The sequence below is a fragment of the Lethenteron reissneri genome, chromosome 59 (genome assembly GCF_015708825.2).
Source record: "Lethenteron reissneri isolate LAM-NWPU_2019-01 chromosome 59, ASM1570882v1, whole genome shotgun sequence".
NCBI classification, from domain to species: Eukaryota; Metazoa; Chordata; class Hyperoartia; order Petromyzontiformes; family Petromyzontidae; genus Lethenteron; species Lethenteron reissneri.
In genome coordinates, this window is record NC_083837.1 from 6,894,664 (window position 1) to 6,915,479 (window position 20,816).

Genomic DNA, 20,816 nt, shown 5'->3' on the forward strand with positions numbered 1-20,816 from the left:
CACATATGTTCTAAAGTTTGATTCATATTGAATCATCTTAATATCAAAACACATAGGCACGTCCTATAGTTGCATTCATATTGAATCATCTTAACAGGAACACACAGGCACGTCCTATGGTCTGATTCATATCGAATGATCTTCACCAGCGTTAAGGTGCACCCTCGTAATGGGCCCAAGAACAGCGCTAACACTTAAACGCATTCAACCTTGTGTGCAAAAAAAGGGCATAACTCAGAATGCTTACTGCCAAAGCTTGTGTTTGTAAGCATATGGATTTAAAAATATAGAAGCATTTTAGTTTTCCAGATGGAATCATTGGGAGGGGCGAGACAGCATGAGTATTCATCACATTGTGGGGAGTTCCTTTAACGAGCGGAATTCAACAGCGTTGCCTTGTGCAGGTGCTGCCACGCTACCCAGAACTCCTCCCTGCTGCCGCTCCCCAGCTCGGTGCTGTCCCCGCTCGTGACCCCGCACTTGGCGTGGGGGAGTCCATGCCACGGCGCCGTCACCACCGCCGGTGAGTCCGCACCCAGGGGCTTTACAGACGGTCACATTCTTCATTTAGAACGCACGAGGAGGAGGAGGTATGATGAAGAGAGAGGAAGCGGGAGAAGAAGGTAGAGGAAGAAGCAGGTGGAGGAGGAGGTGGAGGGAGGAGGGAGCAGGTGGAGGAGGAGGTGGAGGGGGGAGGGAGGAGGTGGAGGGAGAAGGAAGAGGAGCGACCAGCCGTCTGGAACGCTCTTCCTTCCGATATTAGGAAGCCACTAGAGCTGTACACTTTCAAATCATCATCTATATTGATAAACTCGTTTCTTTAGAACCTCTTGTTGTGTTTAGTTTGTTGTCCTTCCCCCACACCTCCGATGAGCATGTTTGGCTACGTACGGTGCGAAAGAAGTTCCACATACATACATGGTTGGCTACGTACGGTGTGAAAGCAGTTAAACACGTACACACTGGTGGTTTACGCTACGTGCGACACGTGGTCAAGACTCCTAACACGCGCGGTGCGGGCCCGTGCGCGCGCTCGCAGGCTGTGCGTGCGCCCACGTCCTCGTGGCAGCGGCGGCGGCCGCCACCACCGCCGCCAGCTGCTGCTGCCGCTCGCTGCTGCCGAGCGGCACGGCCTGGCCCTGCGACTGCTCCTCCTCCTCCAGGCTTCAGAGGTCGGAGGTCAACAAAGGCAACGCCGGCGGCGGGCGGCCCGTGGCGGCGCGGCAGCTCTACCGCGGCAGCCCCTCCCGCGGCAAGGAGAAACCGCGCCGACGCTCCGGTCCACGGATCGTGCGCCGAGGAGATCCGTGCGCCAGAGGTGGTGAGGGAGTTGTCGTTCAACCAGACTAGCGCGAGCTGGGGACGATCGGGGCGGTAGAGTAGATTTATTCGACAAGATGTTGCGATCGATTCCTTTTTTTTGTGGTCACTCACACGGGGGGCCCGCTTTGAGGATGGCGGCCGCCCCCTTCACCCACTCTGCCTTTCGCACCCAGTGCAACACGGGCGATCGTTCTAACGGCGTCACCTCCGGTCCAGTGGCACACACGGGGGCACGGTGGCGGGATTCTTTTTGACATCATTTTCATGTCATACCATTCGTGGAATAGTCTAAACCAGGGGTGAGCAATATTTAAAAGAAGAGGCATTTTTTTGTCTTTGAACAAAATTGTTTGAGAGCCGCATCACGCGCAAAGCCACTTGTACACAAACACAGCAGCTGGTATACAGCAGATGACAACAACAACTCATTCTGACTTAATAAACAACATAGGCGATGGAATAAACTGCGTCTAATTAGTTTTTTCCCCTCTGACTTATTCTTTAACAATACAGTTTGTACATTTTGTTGTCACCAAAACATTCCATAGTGACCCCATTCACCTGCCATATAAAAAAAAAAGATTTTAACGTTCAATTATGTTTTAGATTAAACCATAGAGCTGCATGTGGCTCCGGAGAGGCAGGTTGCCAATCCCTGGTCTAACTGATGATCGGTAGAGAAATTAATTACTTAAATAACACTGGCCAACAAAAAAAACATTTTTTTCTGACCTGGACTTTTGCAGCTGTTTTAAACTAATTTCAGGGTGCTGATTCCAAATCTGATCTCAGATTTGCTCTATCACATCACTTAAGATTGCAAGTTGTTGCGAGTCAGTGACTGCTTTAGTGTTAAAATATGGTGCTGTATTTTTTGGATAGTGTGTTTATAATATAATTTTATGTAGATATCCACATTTATTTAATATTTTTCTTCTGCAGTTTTTATTGAAAATGCAATATTTGATATCTCAAAAACCTGATGTGATAGACAAAAACAGATTTGGAATCAGCACCCCAAAATTACCTTAAAACCGTTGGAATACCTTATGCCAGAATAAGTGTGTTGACCAGTGTAATTGGACCTCCCAGCTCTGCTTGTGATCCACACTGAGCCCAGAGGGGAGAGTCTCTCTAAAAAAACCCAGACGGGACCCACCTGATCGCACCCTCAACCCCGTTCCCTCCTCGCGTTGAGCCGCAGCAGCAGCAGCAGCGTCCCGCGCCGGGCTGGGCTGCCGGGATGAAGAGCGACCCCCCGCCCTGCGCCCACGGTGCCGCCGCCACCGGCGAGGCCTCGGCGGTGGCGCCTCAGCTGGTGGTGACGCCGCTCAACACCAGGCGGCTGCAGCCGTACCGTCTCGCCACCAGCAGGGCCGAGGTGAGCGTCGACTTGTTGTCCTCTTTGCCTGCGACGGTTCATACCGCCCGGTCTAAGCCTGCTGGTGAATTGTCACGATCCTTCTGATGTATTTAGTTTGTTTTCCCCCATGGCTTCGGCTCTCCGATTTCACATTAACAGGTTGATTTGTCGCGCCAACGTGGCCACCTACGGACGTTGACCTCTACGTGGCTCTGCGATCTCCCATTAACATGCTAATCTCTCACATTAACATGCTAATCTCTCACATTAACATGCTAATCTCTCACATTAACATGCTAGTCTCTCACATTAACATACTAATCTCTCACATTAACATTATAGTCTCTCACATTAACATACTAATCTCTCACATTAACATGCTAGTCTCTCACATTAACATACTAATCTCTCACATTAACATGCTAGTCTCTCACATTAACATGCTAGTCTCTCACATTAACATGCTAGTCTCTCACATTAACATCACTAGCCCCGCCCACTTCGTTCATGACCCTAGGACAACACCCGATGAAACAGTCTGAATTCAGCAGCCTTCCTGCCCTCTTTCCTCCTGATAACGATCGCTTGTGTTGTGATCGAAACCTCCTGGTTTTTTGTTTATTTTACATTTATTATTTTTTATTAATTTGTACCTATCTACGTGACTTTACCAAAAGACCCAAAGAATATGAATTCCTGCATTCACGAAAGCTTTAAGTCAAGATATCTAACTCTTGTTGATTGTGAGTCCCCAGTTCACGTGGACCCGCCTCCCATTGGCCTGCTGAGATATACAGCTCTATGCCTGACTATTTACGTCCTATGAAGCAGAGATTTTGCAATCAAACGTCACTTTATGTACTTTTTCCTTAAATGGTCGGACGTTATTGTTGACAAATGCTTTCCGTTTTTGTTGTTATTTGTGCTCGTGCACCGCTCTGCCAATGTGGCATCGCCACGTAATCTGTTCATGCGTGGAACAGGTGAGCATTACCTGCGCAGGGGAAGTCTGCATGCAGTTTCTGAAGAGGAAGGAACAAAACGTGTGCGTTTACGAAATACACTGGATTTCGCCGGATGGGAGACAGGTGAGAGATGTTCAACTCGAGGTGGCCGGGTGACTCGGGGGGTCTCAGGGCACTGAAGATGGCACCGCTGAATCCTCTGCGGCAGCTGCCACGGTGGCGAGATGTTGGCTACCTCACCCAGTATGCAGGAGGTTGTGGGTTCGATCCCTGACCTGACGACTTTTGGAAATTTGGTTTTTCCCTCTGCATTTAAAAACATTTTTTTTACAGTATTTGGCTGCTAAAAAAATTCCACGTGATAATCCACTGAGTTGAGCTATCATTTGTGGCCAGATCGCTTCCGAAAAAGAGCTAGATAGCCTAAGTGGGCTTACCTGGTGAAATAAAAAAATGGTTTAGTTAAATAGTGATTAAACCGGGTTCTTAATAATAAAGCTTTTTGGGTTAGATCGTGTAAGTAGAAATGTTGTTAACCCATCACCAGCCGACACAGCCAATTAATAAGGTTTGTCACGTGAACAAAACATGCCAATTCGTTACTAGTTCAGCACATTGGTGTGTTGTTAAGCATTCAAATGCTCCATTACAATTCTTTACTCACCAATATACACCAGTATATTGGAGAGTAAACCCACAACATTTACAATTTATATGATGACATTAAACCCCCCTCTGATCTTCGCACCTGATAGGCACACAGTGATGACATCACCTTTACTCTATTTAAGACCGAAAGCCAGAAGACTTCCTCATAATCCTGGCAAATCGCTTGATGAAGCACGTTGTAATCACTAGCAAAGAGGCGTTGTACTAAAATTGTAAATGTTGTGGGTTTACTCTCCAACGAGCGGTGGCACACCGGTTAGCGCGCTGCACTACGAACCCGGCGACTCGAATTCGATTCCCGCTCACGGCCGACATCAGTGATGATTATCTGAACCGGTTTTGGGCCTCCCCTCGGTCGACTCAGCCTCAAATGAGTACCTGGTGCGGTGTGTAAACATCGCCACAACGGAGACAATGGCGGCCGGGCGCGGTGCTGGCCACCCACCCCCTCGTGTGCCATGCTGGCCTTCATAGGTGCTGCTCACTAACAGCAATTGCCCCTACAGTCTGTTATAGGCTATACGGGGGATCTTTGTCTTTGTATTCCTCCCCCCCCCACCTTCGCTCATCTGCACAGATCATCGTGGTGAAGTACGGTCATGTATCCCTCACGACGCGCAAGGCATGGGGGCGAGATATTCACAGCTGGCAGTGGATTGACGAAACGGACTGCGCGCGTCCGTTCATTTGAGTTCGCCTGTTTTAGAGCCCGATTGACTTTGTCTTTAATTGTGAAGCATCGTCGGGGTGATGCTCTGCATGAAGAGCGCTATCAGCAGGCACACGCACGCACGGTGTTTGTGTTGCAGGTGTGGATTTGCCAGCCGCCCGATGGCACGTCACCGGCGGAGGAGCCACTTTGCAGCCGCGACTCGGCCGTCAGCTACAGCCTGGACAAGCTGCCAGGTGAGGCAGGGCTGGGACACTGTGGCCAGCCACGATTGTGGCGAGATGTTAACTAACTCGCCTGGTATGCTGGAGATCGTGGGTTCGATCCCGACCCTGATGATGCCTGCTGTACATTTGGAGTTTGTGTGTTCTCTCTCTCTCTCTCCCCGTGGTCATGTGGATTTTTCTCCGGGTCCTCCAGTTTTTCCCATCTACATTTAGAATCAACATCACGCGTTTAGACTATTTGGCTGCTATACATTTACACGTGATGATAAGACACTTCGTTGGTCTATGTTTTGTGGCCAGGTTGCTTCTGAAAAAGAACTACAGAGCTTAGTGGGTCTTACCTGATAAAATAAAAATTGTTTATAGTTTGATGTCTGATGCATGTTTTTGGGTCGTGCCGTGCGCCAATTTGCACGGTATCCTCTCAAAGTGTGTCCAGGCGTCCTGCTGACCACCCACCCCCTCGTGTGCCGTGTCGGCCTGAATTGGTGCTCGCTAACAGCCTTCGCCCCAACAGTCTGTTCAAGGCTACAGCGGAGGGATCTTTGTCTTCTCTGCGCCGCTAGGACAGGGTGCTACTGGCCTTAATAGGTGCTCGCTTACAGCCTTCGCCCCAACAGTCTGTTCAAGGCTACAGCGGAGGGATCTTTGTCTTCTCTGCGCCGCTAGGACAGGGTGCTACTGGCCTTAATAGGTGCTCGCTTACAGCCGTTGCTCCAACTGTCTGTTGAAGGCTACAGGAGGGATTTTTGTCTCCTCTGTGCCGCTGGGACAGGGCGCTACTGGCGCAAGTACTGCTACGCGTCGCGATTCGTGGCTCTGGTGCGCTCCAAGACGCCCAAGGTGACGCTGAGCTCGGACGACGCACGCTTCTCGCTCATGGACAACGGCCCCCCCGGCGATCTGGAAGCGCGCTTCCACGACGGTGAGCGGACGGCAGCGGTAAACCACGGGCCGGCCGAAAAAACTCGGATTCGAACCCAGGATCCCAGACGGTGCCAGCCCAGCGCTCTGACTGTTGATGCATTAACTAAACTATAAACTATTTTTTATTTTACCAGGTAAGGCCCACTGAGCTGCTATATATCTCTTTTTCAGAAGTGACCTGGCTATCACAAACGATAGCTCAACGAAGTGGCTCATCACGTGGAAATGTATAGCAGGCAAATGCTCTAAACGCATGTTTCTAAATGTGGAGGGAAAGACTGGAGGGCCTGGGGAAAAATCCACACGACCACGGGAAGAGAACACGCACACTTCAAATATAGAGGCGTCAAGGTCGGGATCGAACCCACGACATTATTATTATTTGGCATTTCACAAATCGTTGCAATTTTAATACATTTTTGGTGTGTATTCCCAAATGTGCGGAAGCTTCGCACAGTTGCGTGGTTGACGATGTGACCTGGTTCAAGGAATTACATTTTGGGGCCCCCCACTGTGCAATTTCCACCGCTCTCCATAGCCCCCACGCCTGGGCACCGGTGCAGTTGGACTGCCCGCGCACGTGATGGCCGTGCCGCTGGCTACACGGACGCAAAATACAACGAGGCAGTCATGCTGGAAGACACATCTTCCCTCCCTCCGCCAAATTATATTCTAATCGTGCTCTTGGCATCATGTCGTGAGATCGTAATGTCGTGAGATAAGGATATTTGAATTAGGGACTTTTGCAGGAGGCAGTGTGACATTGCCCCAATTTAGGGAATAGTTTCTTGACGTGGACATGAGAGAACTACTTCTGAGGTCCCTTCATTTTTTGTTTCTTCCACCGATGTACATTCTCACGACTGCCAGTACGCATTTGATGCAAGGCAAACCGAACATATTTCAATGCAAAGTGATGATGATGATGATGAAATCGAATCCCTGGCTCCATTTGGAATTGGCGCTGTTGATCTGAAAGCACAAGGCTATCATCACAAAAAAAAGCCCTGCTGCGTCTCGCAGACACGTCTCGCCACCGTTACGCTCCCAGAGAAGATGTGTCTGTGTGCAAGCTTCTAAACGTATTGAAGACCGCACCTGTGATGTCCAACAAAAGGTTAGAGGGCAATTGAGTTGGGCGGTTGACCATAGACCTTCACTGCAGTTTTGCAGAAGGTAAGCGACGTTTTCTCCGTGTCATCCCAATCAAAGAATTTGTGGTTTAATCATCGGTGTTGCCAGCGCCGCGCCTGGCTGCATGTATCTCCCCAGTGCTGACCTGCGCGTTCTGTCCTCCAGGGGTCAAGGTTCTCATCACGAACGGCTTCGTGAGCGTGACGGACGCATCCGGACTCACCCGCACCTTCCAGTCTCCCTGCGACGCGTCCCAGCCGGACGGTGGAGGTGGCGGCGGCGGCGCTACGGGCGCCTACGTCCGGCGGTCCCTGCAGGTGTGAAGGAAGGCCGCGGCGCGACTTTGTGTTGTCACAAAGACAAAGATCCCCTGTGTAGCCTTGACATACTGTTGGGGCAAGTGCTGTTAGCGAGCAGCACCTATGAAGGCCAGCACTGTGACACACAAGGGGTTTGGTGGACAGAACCAGGCCCTGCTGCCTTTGTCTCCCCAGTGGCGATGTTTACGACACACCGTACCGGGTACTCATTCGAGGTTGAGTCGACCTAGGGGAGGCCCAGGACCAGTCCACCACGACCACTTGCAACGTCGTCTCATGGCCAGGGCGCTCGACCAGTCGAACGAGCGGCTCGCAATCGAAAGGTCACAAGGTCACATCCCCTTTGGGAGTTGACTTGGCCCATCACCCCTCTGTCTGGGGGTCGATTATAATGTGAGTGCCACTTTGTGGGGAAGTTAACTGTGGTTCTATGGAGAAAAAAAAACTTTTCCCCACCATAGGAATGTGGAATTTCCATCACTGGCTCAGGGGCTGTAGATGGGAAAACGAGCATTGTCCCGATGTTCATCATTTGAGCAGCAAATCACTTTGACTTTGATGGAAGTGCATTAGAACCTCTCTAAACGACAACCCTGGTTAATGACTAATCGCTTAATGACGGGCCTCCATGGAGCCCAATATGTAGTGTACTATACACTACTAAGTGTATAGTAGTGTATTGTACAGTAGTGTAGTGTATAGTGTAGTGTATAGTAGTGTATAGTAGTGTAGTGTATAGTGTAGTGTATAGTGTAGTGTATAGTAGTGTATAGTAGTGTAGTGTATAGTAGTGTATAGTGTAGTGTATAGTAGTGTATAGTAGTGTAGTGTATAGTAGTGTAGTATATAGTGTAGTGTATAGTAGTGTAGTGTATAGTGTAGTGTATAGTAGTGTATAGTAGTGTAGTGTATAGTAGTGTATAGTGTAGTGTATAGTAGTGTATAGTAGTGTAGTGTATAGTGTAGTGTATAGTGTAGTGTATAGTAGTGTATAGTAGTGTAGTGTATAGTAGTGTATAGTAGTGTAGTGTATAGTAGTAGTGTAGTGTATAGTAGTGTAGTGTATAGTGTAGTGTATAGTGTAGTGTATAGTAGTGTAGTGTATAGTGTAGTGTATAGTAGTGTAGTGTATAGTAGTGTATAGTAGTGTAGTGTATAGTAGTGTAGTGTATAGTGTAGTGTATAGTAGTGTAGTGTATAGTAGTAGTGTAGTGTATAGTAGTGTAGTGTATAGTAGTGTATAGTGTAGTGTATAGTAGTGTAGTGTATAGTGTAGAGTATAGTAGTGCATAGTGTAGTGTATAGTAGTGTATAGTAGTGTATAGTAGTGTAGTGTATAGTAGTGTAGTGTATAGTGTAGTGTATAGTAGTGTATAGTCGTGTAGTGTATAGTGTAGTGTATAGTGTAGTGTATAGTAGTGTAGTGTATAGTGTAGAGTATAGTAGTGCATAGTGTAGTGTATAGTAGTGTATAGTGTAGTGTATAGTAGTGTATAGTAGTGTAGTGTATAGTAGTGTCGTGTATAGTGTAGTGTATAGTAGTGTAGTGTATAGTGTAGTGTATAGTAGTGTATAGTAGTGTATAGTAGTATAGTGTATAGTGTGTGTATAGTAGTGTATAGTAGTGTATAGTAGTGTAGTGTATAGTGTAGTGTATAGTAGTGTAGTGTATAGTGTAGAGTATAGTAGTGCATAGTGTAGTGTATAGTAGTGTATAGTAGTGTATAGTAGTGTAGTGTATAGTAGTGTAGTGTATAGTGTAGTGTATAGTAGTGTATAGTAGTGTAGTGTATAGTGTAGTGTATAGTGTAGTGTATAGTAGTGTAGTGTATAGTGTAGAGTATAGTAGTGCATAGTGTAGTGTATAGTAGTGTATAGTGTAGTGTATAGTAGTGTAGTGTATAGTGTAGTGTATAGTAGTGTAGTGTATAGTGTAGTGTATAGTGTAGTGTATAGTAGTGTATAGTAGTGTAGTGTATAGTAGTGTCGTGTATAGTGTAGTGTATAGTAGTGTAGTGTATAGTGTAGTGTATAGTAGTGTATAGTAGTGTATAGTAGTATAGTGTATAGTGTAGTGTATAGTAGTGTATAGTAGTGTATAGTGTAGTGTATAGTGTAGTGTATAGTAGTGTAGTGTATAGTAGTGTATAGTGTAGTGTATAGTAGTGTAGTGTATAGTAGTATAGTGTATAGCAGTGTATAGTGTAGTGTATAGTAGTGTATAGTGTAGTGTATAGTGTAGTATATAGTAGTGTATAGTAGTGTAGTGTATAGTGTAGTGTATAGTGTAGTGTATAGTAGTGTATAGTGTAGTGTATAGTAGTGTATAGTAGTGTATAGTGTAGTGTATAGTGTAGTGTATAGTAGTGTATAGTAGTGTAGTGTATAGTAGTGTAGTGTATAGTGTAGTGTATAGTAGTGTATAGTAGTGTAGTGTATAGTAGTGTATAGTGTAGTGTATAGTAGTGTATAGTGTAGTGTATAGTGTAGTGTATAGTGTAGTGTATAGTAGTGTATAGTAGTGTAGTGCCTTCATAGCGCCCAATGTGTTAGTTTACCGACCATTCCCCTGTTAACGACGGGCTGTTGTAGGTACAGTAAATATTAATTAATGCATTGATTAGCCATGTTTCCTTTAATGTGTTTATAAAGTTGTTAGTATCTTTATTTATTAATATCCATTGTTTAGCTATTATAAAGTAAGTTTTTTGGGTGAAAAGGGTAACTTTCGACGCTATCGGAACGAATTAAGTCTTTAACATGTGTTTCCTAAACTCGCTTAACCACCAAATCACTTAACAACCGGTTTCATGGAACCAATTACCATCGTTAAGACGCATTCTACTGGTCGAGAAATTCAGTCTTGAGGCTACCATGGACCCACTTGTTGTACTGCCATAACACGACCACACAACACTTGGGTTCTTACATCTCTTGGGAGCTTCGAGTGTGGCTTTATTTCAAGATCCCCCCCCGGTTTACTGCCAAATGCCACACCAACTATTTAAGATTTAGTTATTTTACCAGGTAAGGCCCACTGGGGATACATAGATATTTTTCAGAAGCGACCTGGCGATCACAAATTATAGCTCAACGAAGTGGCTTATCATCATGTGGACATTTATATCTGTCAAATACTCTAAATGCACGTTGATTATAAACATGGAGGGAAAAACCGGAGGACCCGGAGAAAAATACACGCGACCACGGGGAGAGAGAGACACGCAAACTCCAAATATACAGCAGTCGTCAGGGTCGGGATCGAACCCACGACCACCTGCATACCAGGCGAGGGAGTTAACATCTCCTAGCCACCACGGAGCCACACACTCGTGAACAGAATTGGCCAACCATTCCGGAGTGGCGTTGACGCGCAGTGAGGATTATTATTCCTCACAGCTTCGCAGATTTGTGAGTTTCACAAATCTCTAAGTGACCCATCAACTGTTGCATCCAAAGACTTGGTTATAAGCATGCGCTAACACCACCTCATCATCGTCATCACGATCCATGGGCAGATAGCCCCGTAGTAGTAGAAGTAGGTGTCCACTGCACATTTCGTCATTTGTTTCCACTTTCCTCTCTGCCTCATAGTGCCAATATGCTCAAGTCGTGGCAACGTCTTCTGACACCATTCTCTGATGTCGTCATCTGTTAGCTCTCTCTTCGGTTCCTTCCATTTGTTTCTGAACAACACACGATACATTTTCCTGTTGTTGTTGTTGTTGTCCATCCTACGTAAGTGTCCAAATAGTGCCAGTTTCCTTCTCATCACTGCTGGCATCATCATCAGGCTGTCTTCTTCAACGTGCGACCTTTTTCTCACTTCTACGTTGGTCACTCTTGGGGTCCAGCTTAGATGCGGCATCCTTCTGTGGCGATACATTTAGAGTGCCAACATCGTACCCCTGTCGGTCTTTTTCAATGTCCAAGTCTCGCACGCACGTTCTTAAGATGTTCAAATTGGTCTTGTAGCTGATTTTCTTGCTTCTCCACATGCGTGCAAATCAAAGCTATCAAAGGTGCCGTTTTGATTAGGACAAGTCCCACGTTTCATGAAGGCTGCGGCGAATTCCTAAAGTATCTGTCCTGGATTTAGTAATTTGTTCCTGCAGGATTGGCCAATGATATGGGCAAAGGGCAGGGCTAGTGGTTGAGTGGGCGTGGCTTTGTAAAAGTTGGCGGGGTTGACCCATGTATGAATTACCCGTGTAGTTGCGATAGTTAAATTACAATGTGCAATTTTATTGAGTGACTACTGCTGTGTTGTCTTGGTGTGGTCTGAGACTGCTTTTTATGTTGTTTTGCTGCCTTGTCCAAGCTTGAGAATTGGTTTACTTCTGCAATTAAAATGTATATATTTTATTGATTGAACGTGTTTATTTTCAGTGATTTGCTGACCTTTTTTTACTGTACACTCTATCGTGGTTTTTTCGTACTGTTTGTTGCTGTAACTTTCTGAGCCGCCCGCACTGTTCGATTAACTTCGTAGCTCATCGGATTCCTCTCCATTATAAATAAACATTCTGATTTTGAAAAGGGGGTGGCCAGGTTATCAGCTCAACGCGCATGCTCCGGTGGAGCCTACCAGGAACGTGGCGACCCTAAATCCAGAGCGGATACCTCAGCGCACGAGTGTCCGTGCACGTCGCATTGATTAAACGAGCTCGCTCGCTGCTGCTGCTGCTCCCCGCAGGCGTGGCAGCAGTGCCTGCAGCTCGAGGAAATAATCTCCCTGCAGGAGCAGAGCAGCGGCTCGGGCGCCAGCTTCTTCCCAGCGTCCGTCAGCCGGTACGTTCTGCGCACGAATGAACGGTCGGACAGACGGATGTACAGACAGACGGACATATGTACGAACGGACATACGGACGGACATACGTAAGGATGGACGGACATACGTACGTACAGACGGACTTACGGACATACGTACGGACGGATGGCCAGACGTACAGACATACGTACGGATGGACATATGGACATACATACAGACGGACGTACGTATGGACATATGTACGGACGTATGAACATGCGTACCGACGGATGGACATACAGACGTACGTACGGATGGACGGAGCGTCGTCGCTCACTCAGCCTGCCTCCGCGACGCGGCACTCTGGCGCTGAATCTCATTCCAAGTAAGCATTTATTTTTTAAATGTCATTATCAAAAATTGGCTGACAAAAAGGGGAAGGTCGTGGTGCTCCGGCGATGGGGGTTGAAAAGAAACGTATGGGCGCCGCGGTGGCTAGATGTTAACTACCTCGCCTGGTATACAGGAGGTCGTGGGTTCGATCTGGACCCTGACGCCTGCTGTATATTTGGAGTTTGCGTGTCTCTCTCTCTCTCTGTGGTCACGTGGATTTTTCTCCGGTTCCTTCAGTTTTTCCCTCCACATTTAGAATCAACGTCACGCATTTAGAGTTGTTTGGGTGCTGCATATAAATGTCCACGTGATGACAAGCCACTTCGTTGAGCTATCATTTGGATGGCCAGGTCGCTTCTGAAAAAGAGCTCCATAGCCTCTCAGCGGGGCCTTACATCTGGTCAAATTAAATAAAAAATAGTTTCATTGAATTTTTTAAATAGTAGCGCAAAGGCCATTGCGACGAATTACGAAGAATTAAGGTAATAACTTTCCACACACTATTATTGCACTTTAGATTTGATCGGCAGTTGATTCAATCATCCCATTTGTATTCATATCCATAAAAAGTTGCATATCCATACCTGTCAACCCATACGGTTTACCGATATGCTTGTACAGGGAAATTTAGTTTTCAGGTCCATACGGTGTAAAGCTGTTTCAATACGGGAATCTTTTTTTGTCTATTTGTTTGTGTTTCTCCCTTGTGATGGGACTTTGTAGGATGAACGTTGAGATTTATAAGGGCACGGGGTGACCAATAAGGTCGGAATTGGTCTGTAATATGGTAGGCACTGATAAGGGGTTGACAAGTATGCATATCGGACCCTTGGTCAGGAACGTAACCCGCCTGCTATGCCATTGTTTCTCTGGGCAAATCGGTCTCGACTCATGCCGTTTCGACCCATGGCACCTTTCTAGGAACGTAACCCCCACGTAGGTCCCGGGACCGCGTGAAATTGGGAATGTAAAGTATAGTTCTGTACGTACAAGCCGATGATCACGATCGCCTGGAGATTTCCATAGGCCCCGTCATAGACCCTGGAAGCTGAGCAGGGATAGGCCTGGATAGTACCTGGAAGGGCGACAAGAAACAGGTGCAGGAGGCCTAGTGGGCATATCGGCCACATCCATTGTTGGCCTGACCAATGCGGTGAAGTATGGTCGAATCGCCCTTACTGCCGGCACAGCATCGGGAAATCAACTCGTCGAGCAGTGGATTGACAAACATGCTTGGTGTAAGAACAGGTCTTGCTCTTTTTGGCAATACGACCATTCAGACAATGTCGCCTCGACAGACCTGGTTTTCACCTGAGGACGGCTGCTTGCGTTGTGGCCGAAACGTCGTGAGAATTATTTTAGAATGTTTTATTTTTATTATGTTATTACTTCCCTTCTACGTGACTTTACCAAAAGAACCAATAAGACGACAGAGGGTGTTCAGATGCGCAAACACCAAAATCGCTACTTTTGTATGGAACGAAGCCTGCATTAACCACACGTACTTGTGGCAAACAAACGTGCTCTGATAATAATGTCTGCATTGTCTTTGAAACTGATTGGCCTACACCAGAGACAGCAGCCTTATTACACGCTTTTTATTAACTCACTCTGCCTGTTGTTGTATCCTCAAATCTTCTAACTTAATTTTAACCCACTTCCCAATGTGGTATCAACTGCAAACTTGGTATACTTATGTCATACTAATGACAATACTATATTCTATCATTTAAATTTTTAAACATATATTTTAAAACGTTCTTTTTTACATGTTATGTTTCGGCTTGGGTCTAATTGTCCACGGTCAATTGACGTTGGCTGTAAACCACCACGGTCCCTTACGTTATGGCAAGCTTCGGGACCACTTCCTAGAGTCGTGGAGCTATTCCATTGCTAGTACAGTACATTTCCTTAAAGCGTGTTTTTAAAAAAGTGTTTTTAAATCTTACTTATTATGGCCTAGTCTCACCACCAGTGTTAGAACAGAGAACACCAAAAGGCAAACAGTACACAGACAATGCAAGTATCAGAACATGTATATCTGGGGTGGAGCAGTTATATCTATGGGATAATTTTGCCAGTATCCAAAATTATGAAAAATAAAAATCGGTTTTACCCTTTCTGGCAATAAAATAGGTGTTAAGATGTTCAAACACCAAAATAGAAACCTATTGCAAGATATCAAGTCTGTATTCACCACACACATTTGTGGCAAAACATGCAAACAAACGTGCCCTGATAATGGCATGTACACGTATACAAACAAAAATCAGGGTTTCTAAACTGCAGTTGGAGCGCACTGCGACAGGTGTGGGGCGTCTCACTCAAAAGGTGACGGCGACACGTTTTCCATCCAATGGAGGGAAACGATGGAACCAGTGACAGGAACTGGGACTAATGAACATCGGCCCCAGGCATTCGTAAGCACACCGGCACACATTTGGGCTGTGTGCAATACGTTGTTTTTGTATCAATTAGTTTTCTGTGCGGCAAACTGTATACGAGCTAGATTTGCGATGTGACGCACTCGCGTGATTTTGCCGTGCGACACTCATTGGCTGATTTGGGCTGGATCCAAAATACAAATGGGGTGCCGGTGAGGAAGAATCATTGGCGCTGTCGAATATGGAACTTGATACCAACTGAGACTGTAAATAAGCAATGAAACGTACAAATTAGAGGTAAAAGTGTAAGAAAAAAAATACTCTGATCACATTTGCAATTTCCCAACACAGCCCTCAGAATGGACCAAACCTACCGGGCATTTGCCATACGGACCGCTGCCCTAACGACCAGTGGCACGGTGGTTAGCGCACTGAGGCTGTAAACTCAGGCGACTTGATCTCGATTCAAGCGACGTCCGAAAAACTGGTTCTCTCTTAACTGGCGGCATGGGGTGGAGGGTGGGGGGAGTCTTAATCCAGCAGTGGATTGACAAAGGGCTGTCATGTATTTATTATTTAATTTTCCACCAACTCCGACCTCTAGTGGTAATGTTTGCTCGGTCAACGTTACTTTTGTTTGGCTTCCCAAGAACCTGACCGAAACAGAAGGGTTGATGATGGGCGATGAAAGATATCTATGTTACATTTTTGTTGTGCTGGAAATATGGGTTATGATAACAAACGAAACTAAACTATTTTTTGCTTTACCAGGTAAGGCCCCACTGAGCTATGTAGCAGGAGCGACCTGGCCACAAATGATAGCTCAACGAAGTGGCTTATCATGTGGAAATTGATAGCAGCCAAATACTCTAAACGCGTGATGTTGATTCTAAATTTGGAGGGAAGAACCGGAGGGCCTGGAGCAAATCCACGCGACCACGGGGAGAACACGCAAACTTCAAATATACAGGCATCAGGGTCGGGATTGAACCCACGACCTCCTGTATACCGGGCGACGGAGTGAACATCTCCTAGCCACCGCGGTGCCCCCAATGCAATGGCTGATGTAAACCGGTTTCGTTGGTATGTGTGTGTTTTGGTTGGGGGGGGCGGTAGCGTAGTGGTTGGCGTGCTGCACTGTGAACCCGGCGACCCTGTCTCAGCTCAGCATTAAATGAGTACCTGGTGCGGTGTGTAAACATCAGCACTGGGGAATAAAAGCGGCCGGACGTGGTGCTGGCCACCCACTCAACCCCGTGTGCCGTGCCCGGCCGTAGGCGCTCGCGAACAGCACTTGCCCCAACAGTCTGGTCAAGGCTATGTGGGGGAACTTTGTATTTGTGTGTGTCTGTGTTCGTAGGCCATCTGTGGTGAACACCGAGCTGCAGTCCAGACCAGCGTTGGATGGGAATGCCCTGGAATTGGGATTGGCCCAAGCGAATATATAGCATTGCCTGCATTGCGGGCAAGTGGCTCACTTGAGCTAGTCATTTTCCGTTCAATCAATGGTCTGATTTTAACCCTTTCCATTCCGATGACGTACATGCATGTCATTAAAAACTGTTTTCCTTCCGATTTGGAAGGAAATCTAAAATAAGATAACTTTATCGGTACCGAAGCTCCCACAAGGCCATGCGGGAGAGCGTGTGGCACAGTTTGGCGCCAGCTATCGTAGAGTGTGGTCGTGTGGCTACGGTTCTCTGCGGTGAGTACGATGCCTTTAAAAACAACGGCACTACCATTACGCCTCTATGAGCAAAATCAGCGCTGAACGGCTCGCGCATTCCGACACTCGGTGGTGAACGGGACACCACACACCCTGCAACTTACAGACGTCTCGGAACGGGGAAAGGGGTGAACTTACGGTTGCTGTCCAGTAATTTTGAAGGGAGCATTCATTACCAAAAGCACATTAGCAATCACGTGGTAGGCAAATGCACTAAATAGAGCCGGGCGGCCTGGTGGGCCGGCTTAGGCCGTTTCTTTCGCTATTGTCGGATGTAAACGATCTGCGGCAAAGGAAACTGAGTGCGTTGATGAAAATAAATATTCATGTGCACGTCACATAGGGGTCATAGCACATTGAAAGAGTTCATCTAACAATGGAGCCGCCTTGACTATGCATTGCTTGAGTGTACGGGAATACGCCAAAGATATTTTTCGAAATTACAATCATGGGTGATGTGAAGGGCTTTGGTGTTGTCTTGTAAAAGTTAACTCTGTGCATTCTCATTAAAAAAAACATTTTTCCTTAAATGTCTGAAGCCGACGAACCAATTAAGTTAACTGTCGCCTTTTATCGGACATTACGGTTCCATTTTTCAGTCGGATCAGAAGCTTGCACACAGATACATATTTTGCAGGCGTTTAACAAACTTAATAACTAGAAATTGTGTCTCATAGCATAATCAATACTAGCAATTATGTTTTTTTTATAAAATAATCGCTGCTATTAAGTTTGTATGTGTCTTTTATTTTTAAAGCTGTAATAGCGGAATCCTTTGATGATGTCGCCTGGCGGCCGCGTTGCCCCTTTTTAAAAAGCTTCTTAGCTCTACGGGTTTTACTCGGTGGGAAATACACTTCTTCTGATTCTGAAACGAGGTGTAACCAAACAGATGTTAGTAGACAAACGTGAGTGATCATGAAATGAAAAGGCAATATCGCTCGAAATCCCACAAAGTGCCTTAATGATGGGGGGAGAAATTAAACGCTCACGCACGGTGCTTTAATTTAATAAAATATTTGCTGACGCAGCAACAATTATAATTCCCATATGTACACGATGACGTTTGAGTCCTGTACGTACAGCACTACAGCATAGAAGAATGCATAGAGACGTGTATGCAGATTCGGCTATGTACGGTGCAAAAGAAGTTCAACATGCATACATTCATACAGGTGAATAGTTGAAAAGGTTGGATTTGTATGTGTGTATGTATGTGGAACGTCTTTCGCACCGTACATACCCAACCGTGATAATCGGAGGTGTGGGATTTGTGAGGAAAATGAAAGTTGTGCCGTGCGAAAATAGCAAACAGGGACGGGACTTAGAATGAAGCCGATGTCAATTTTCACGATGAAAAACATCGCCCTGTGCGTAAAGAAGTTTGGAGTTTTCTAGAAGTTGACGGTTGTGGGCAGCTACTTATATATCTGTTGCACATGCAATTAAAGTAAACAGCAGCATGTACATTGCACACTGGTGAAAGTGTTGAATCAGCTGCGCAGTACTTATATTTAATTGAATCTTGGCCACACTTCTGGAAAGATCAAAAATAAAAATGTCATGCCAAGAGCAATAATTATGAATTAAATGTGTGCGTGTGATGTGCTGGTTGTGACTTGCATTATTTTTTTACTTTTGCTTTGAATTACATGTACTGTGTGTGTGTATATAGTGTTATATTTGTGTGTATCATGTACCGCAACACAATAAAATACAAGTTATAAAACCGTGGATGTGTATATGTGCTCATTACTAACGTGGCATCAACAGATATTTGTCTAAACTAAAACTAAACTATGTTTTACATTTTACCAGGTAACTACCTCTCCTGGTATACAAAAGTTTGTGAGTTCGTTCCAGACCCTGACGATGCCTGCTTCTGTATATTTGTAGTCTGCGTCTCTCATCATCATCATCACGGTGGCTAGGAGATGTTAACTACCTCGCCTGGTATACAGGAGGTCGTGGGTTCGATCCCGACCCTGATGCCTGCATGTTTGAAGTTTGCATGTTTGAAGTTTGCGTGTTCTCCCCGTGGTCGCGAGGATTTTTCTTCAGGCCATCCGCTTTTCTCTCCACACTTAGAAACATGCGTTTAGAGCATTTGGCTGCAATAAATGTCATCGCTTGCATCAGGGACCACGTGTCTTTTTAAAATCCTTTATATTAAGTTCGCTTGCTTGCTTGCTTGCGTGCTTGCTTATTAAATCCTTTATATTAAGTTCGCTTACTTGCGTGTTTGCGTGCTTGCTTGCTTGCTTATGACCGTGCAAATCTTTCGGTCGTTTTTTAACCCACTTCCCGTGATCCAATCGAGCTGACATTTTCCACACAGACTCGTTGAGCGTGACAATGAATTTGCGTGAAATTTTTTTTCCAAAATTTTACACTGTTTAGGGAAAAATAAATAACTATTTAATTACCAATTGCTTAATGCTGGCAGACAATCATCTGACCGATAGATGGCGGCCATCTCAAGCCAGCGGACGAGAGGACTCTAGCCGCCACGCATATAAAGGATTTAGAGTGAAAAATGTTGTTTTTACGGGTTATTTTTTTACACACTTTCTTTGAATTCACTCTGTTGTCGTTGTATCCTCAAATCTTGTAACTCAATTTTAACCCACTTCCCAATGTGGTATCGACTGCAAACTTGGTATACTTATGGCACACTGATGACAATACTATATTCTATCATTAAAACGTATATATACAGTATATATTTTTTTAACATTATTTTTTATATGTTACGCTTCGGCTTGGGTCTAATTGTCCACGCTCAACTAACGTTGGCTGTAAATCACCACGGTCCATTACGTTGTGGCAAGCTTCGGGGCCACTTCCTGGAGTCGTGGAGTTCTTCCATTACTAGTACGGTACATTTCATTCAAGCGTGTTTAAAAAAAAAGTTTATTAAATATTACTTATTCAAGTGTGACCTGTGTGCAGTGCCGGATTATCCTAGTAGCAAAAGTAGCTACAATATGTAGCTACGGGCCCCGCACTTTCAAGGGCCCCGCTCTAAATACTTTCAAGCGATCCGTTCCGGTTCAGTGATTCTGCACTTGCTCTATTACTATAGTACTATACTGTCTTCAACTTTTACGAACGACTGGGTGTTTAAGGTTAGCGATTTGTCGTATTATCTGGCTGTATAGCAAATGAAAAAATACAATTAGTTTACTATGCAAGTTAAAAATTTGTGTTTTAATTTTGATGTTTTTTTCTACTTAGGGTCCCTTCATAATATATGCTACAGGCCCCGCACGAGCTTGATCCGGCACTGCCTGTGTGTGGCCTCTACTCTGACGAAGGGCCACAAGCAAAATAAACACATCGTCCTTCTAACACACACACGTCTGTTCATAATAAGGGTTTTTTGGTTAAATCGCGTAGGGTATAAATGCGTCTTAACCCTCCACCACCGGTTTGTTGGCGAGTAAATACACAACATTTACAAATTGAGTATGACATTTCGCTGGTAATTACATCCAGCATCATTGGGCGATTTTCCACTATTCTGGCACCGGTAGGCTAAGGGGCCGTCCATAAATGACGTCACACACCTGGGGGGGGGGGGTCAGACATTTGTGACGCCGTGTGACGATGGGGGGGGGGGGGTCAAAAATAGTCCAAAATCGCGTGACGTCATTTATGGACGGTCCCTAAGTAGTAACTAATTGGCAGGTTTTGTTTACGTGACAAACCTTACTGGCTGTGTGGGGTGGTAGAAAGTCACGACACATTTAAACTTACGCGATCTGACCCAAAAACATTCATTATTCATTATCAATGTGATTGGTCGCGAAAGCCTACGCTTAATTACACACGTTTCTGTTTCATAACGTGGTGTTGATGATAATGATGACGATCGAGATCAAGATGTCATGACGGCGATAGCCGTTGATGCCGCATCTCGCCAACACTTTCCAACTTTGTGTCAGCTCGTGCCATCCGCTTCA

General features: G+C 45.6%; 1 protein-coding gene across 1 annotated transcript; it reads left to right on the top strand.

The window, feature by feature from the left end:
• Positions 1-1,273: 1,273 nt before the first annotated feature.
• On the top strand, positions 1,274-18,507 carry LOC133357685 (serine/threonine-protein kinase PLK4-like). Its single transcript, XM_061575778.1, has 8 exons — positions 1,274-1,321; positions 2,528-2,704; positions 3,670-3,774; positions 5,130-5,226; positions 5,993-6,142; positions 7,444-7,595; positions 12,295-12,389; positions 16,486-18,507. Exons 2-8 carry the CDS (start codon positions 2,567-2,569, stop codon positions 16,571-16,573), a joined length of 825 nt encoding a protein of 274 aa, XP_061431762.1. The 5' UTR covers positions 1,274-1,321; positions 2,528-2,566; the 3' UTR covers positions 16,574-18,507.
• The last annotated feature ends 2,309 nt before the right edge of the window (positions 18,508-20,816 follow it).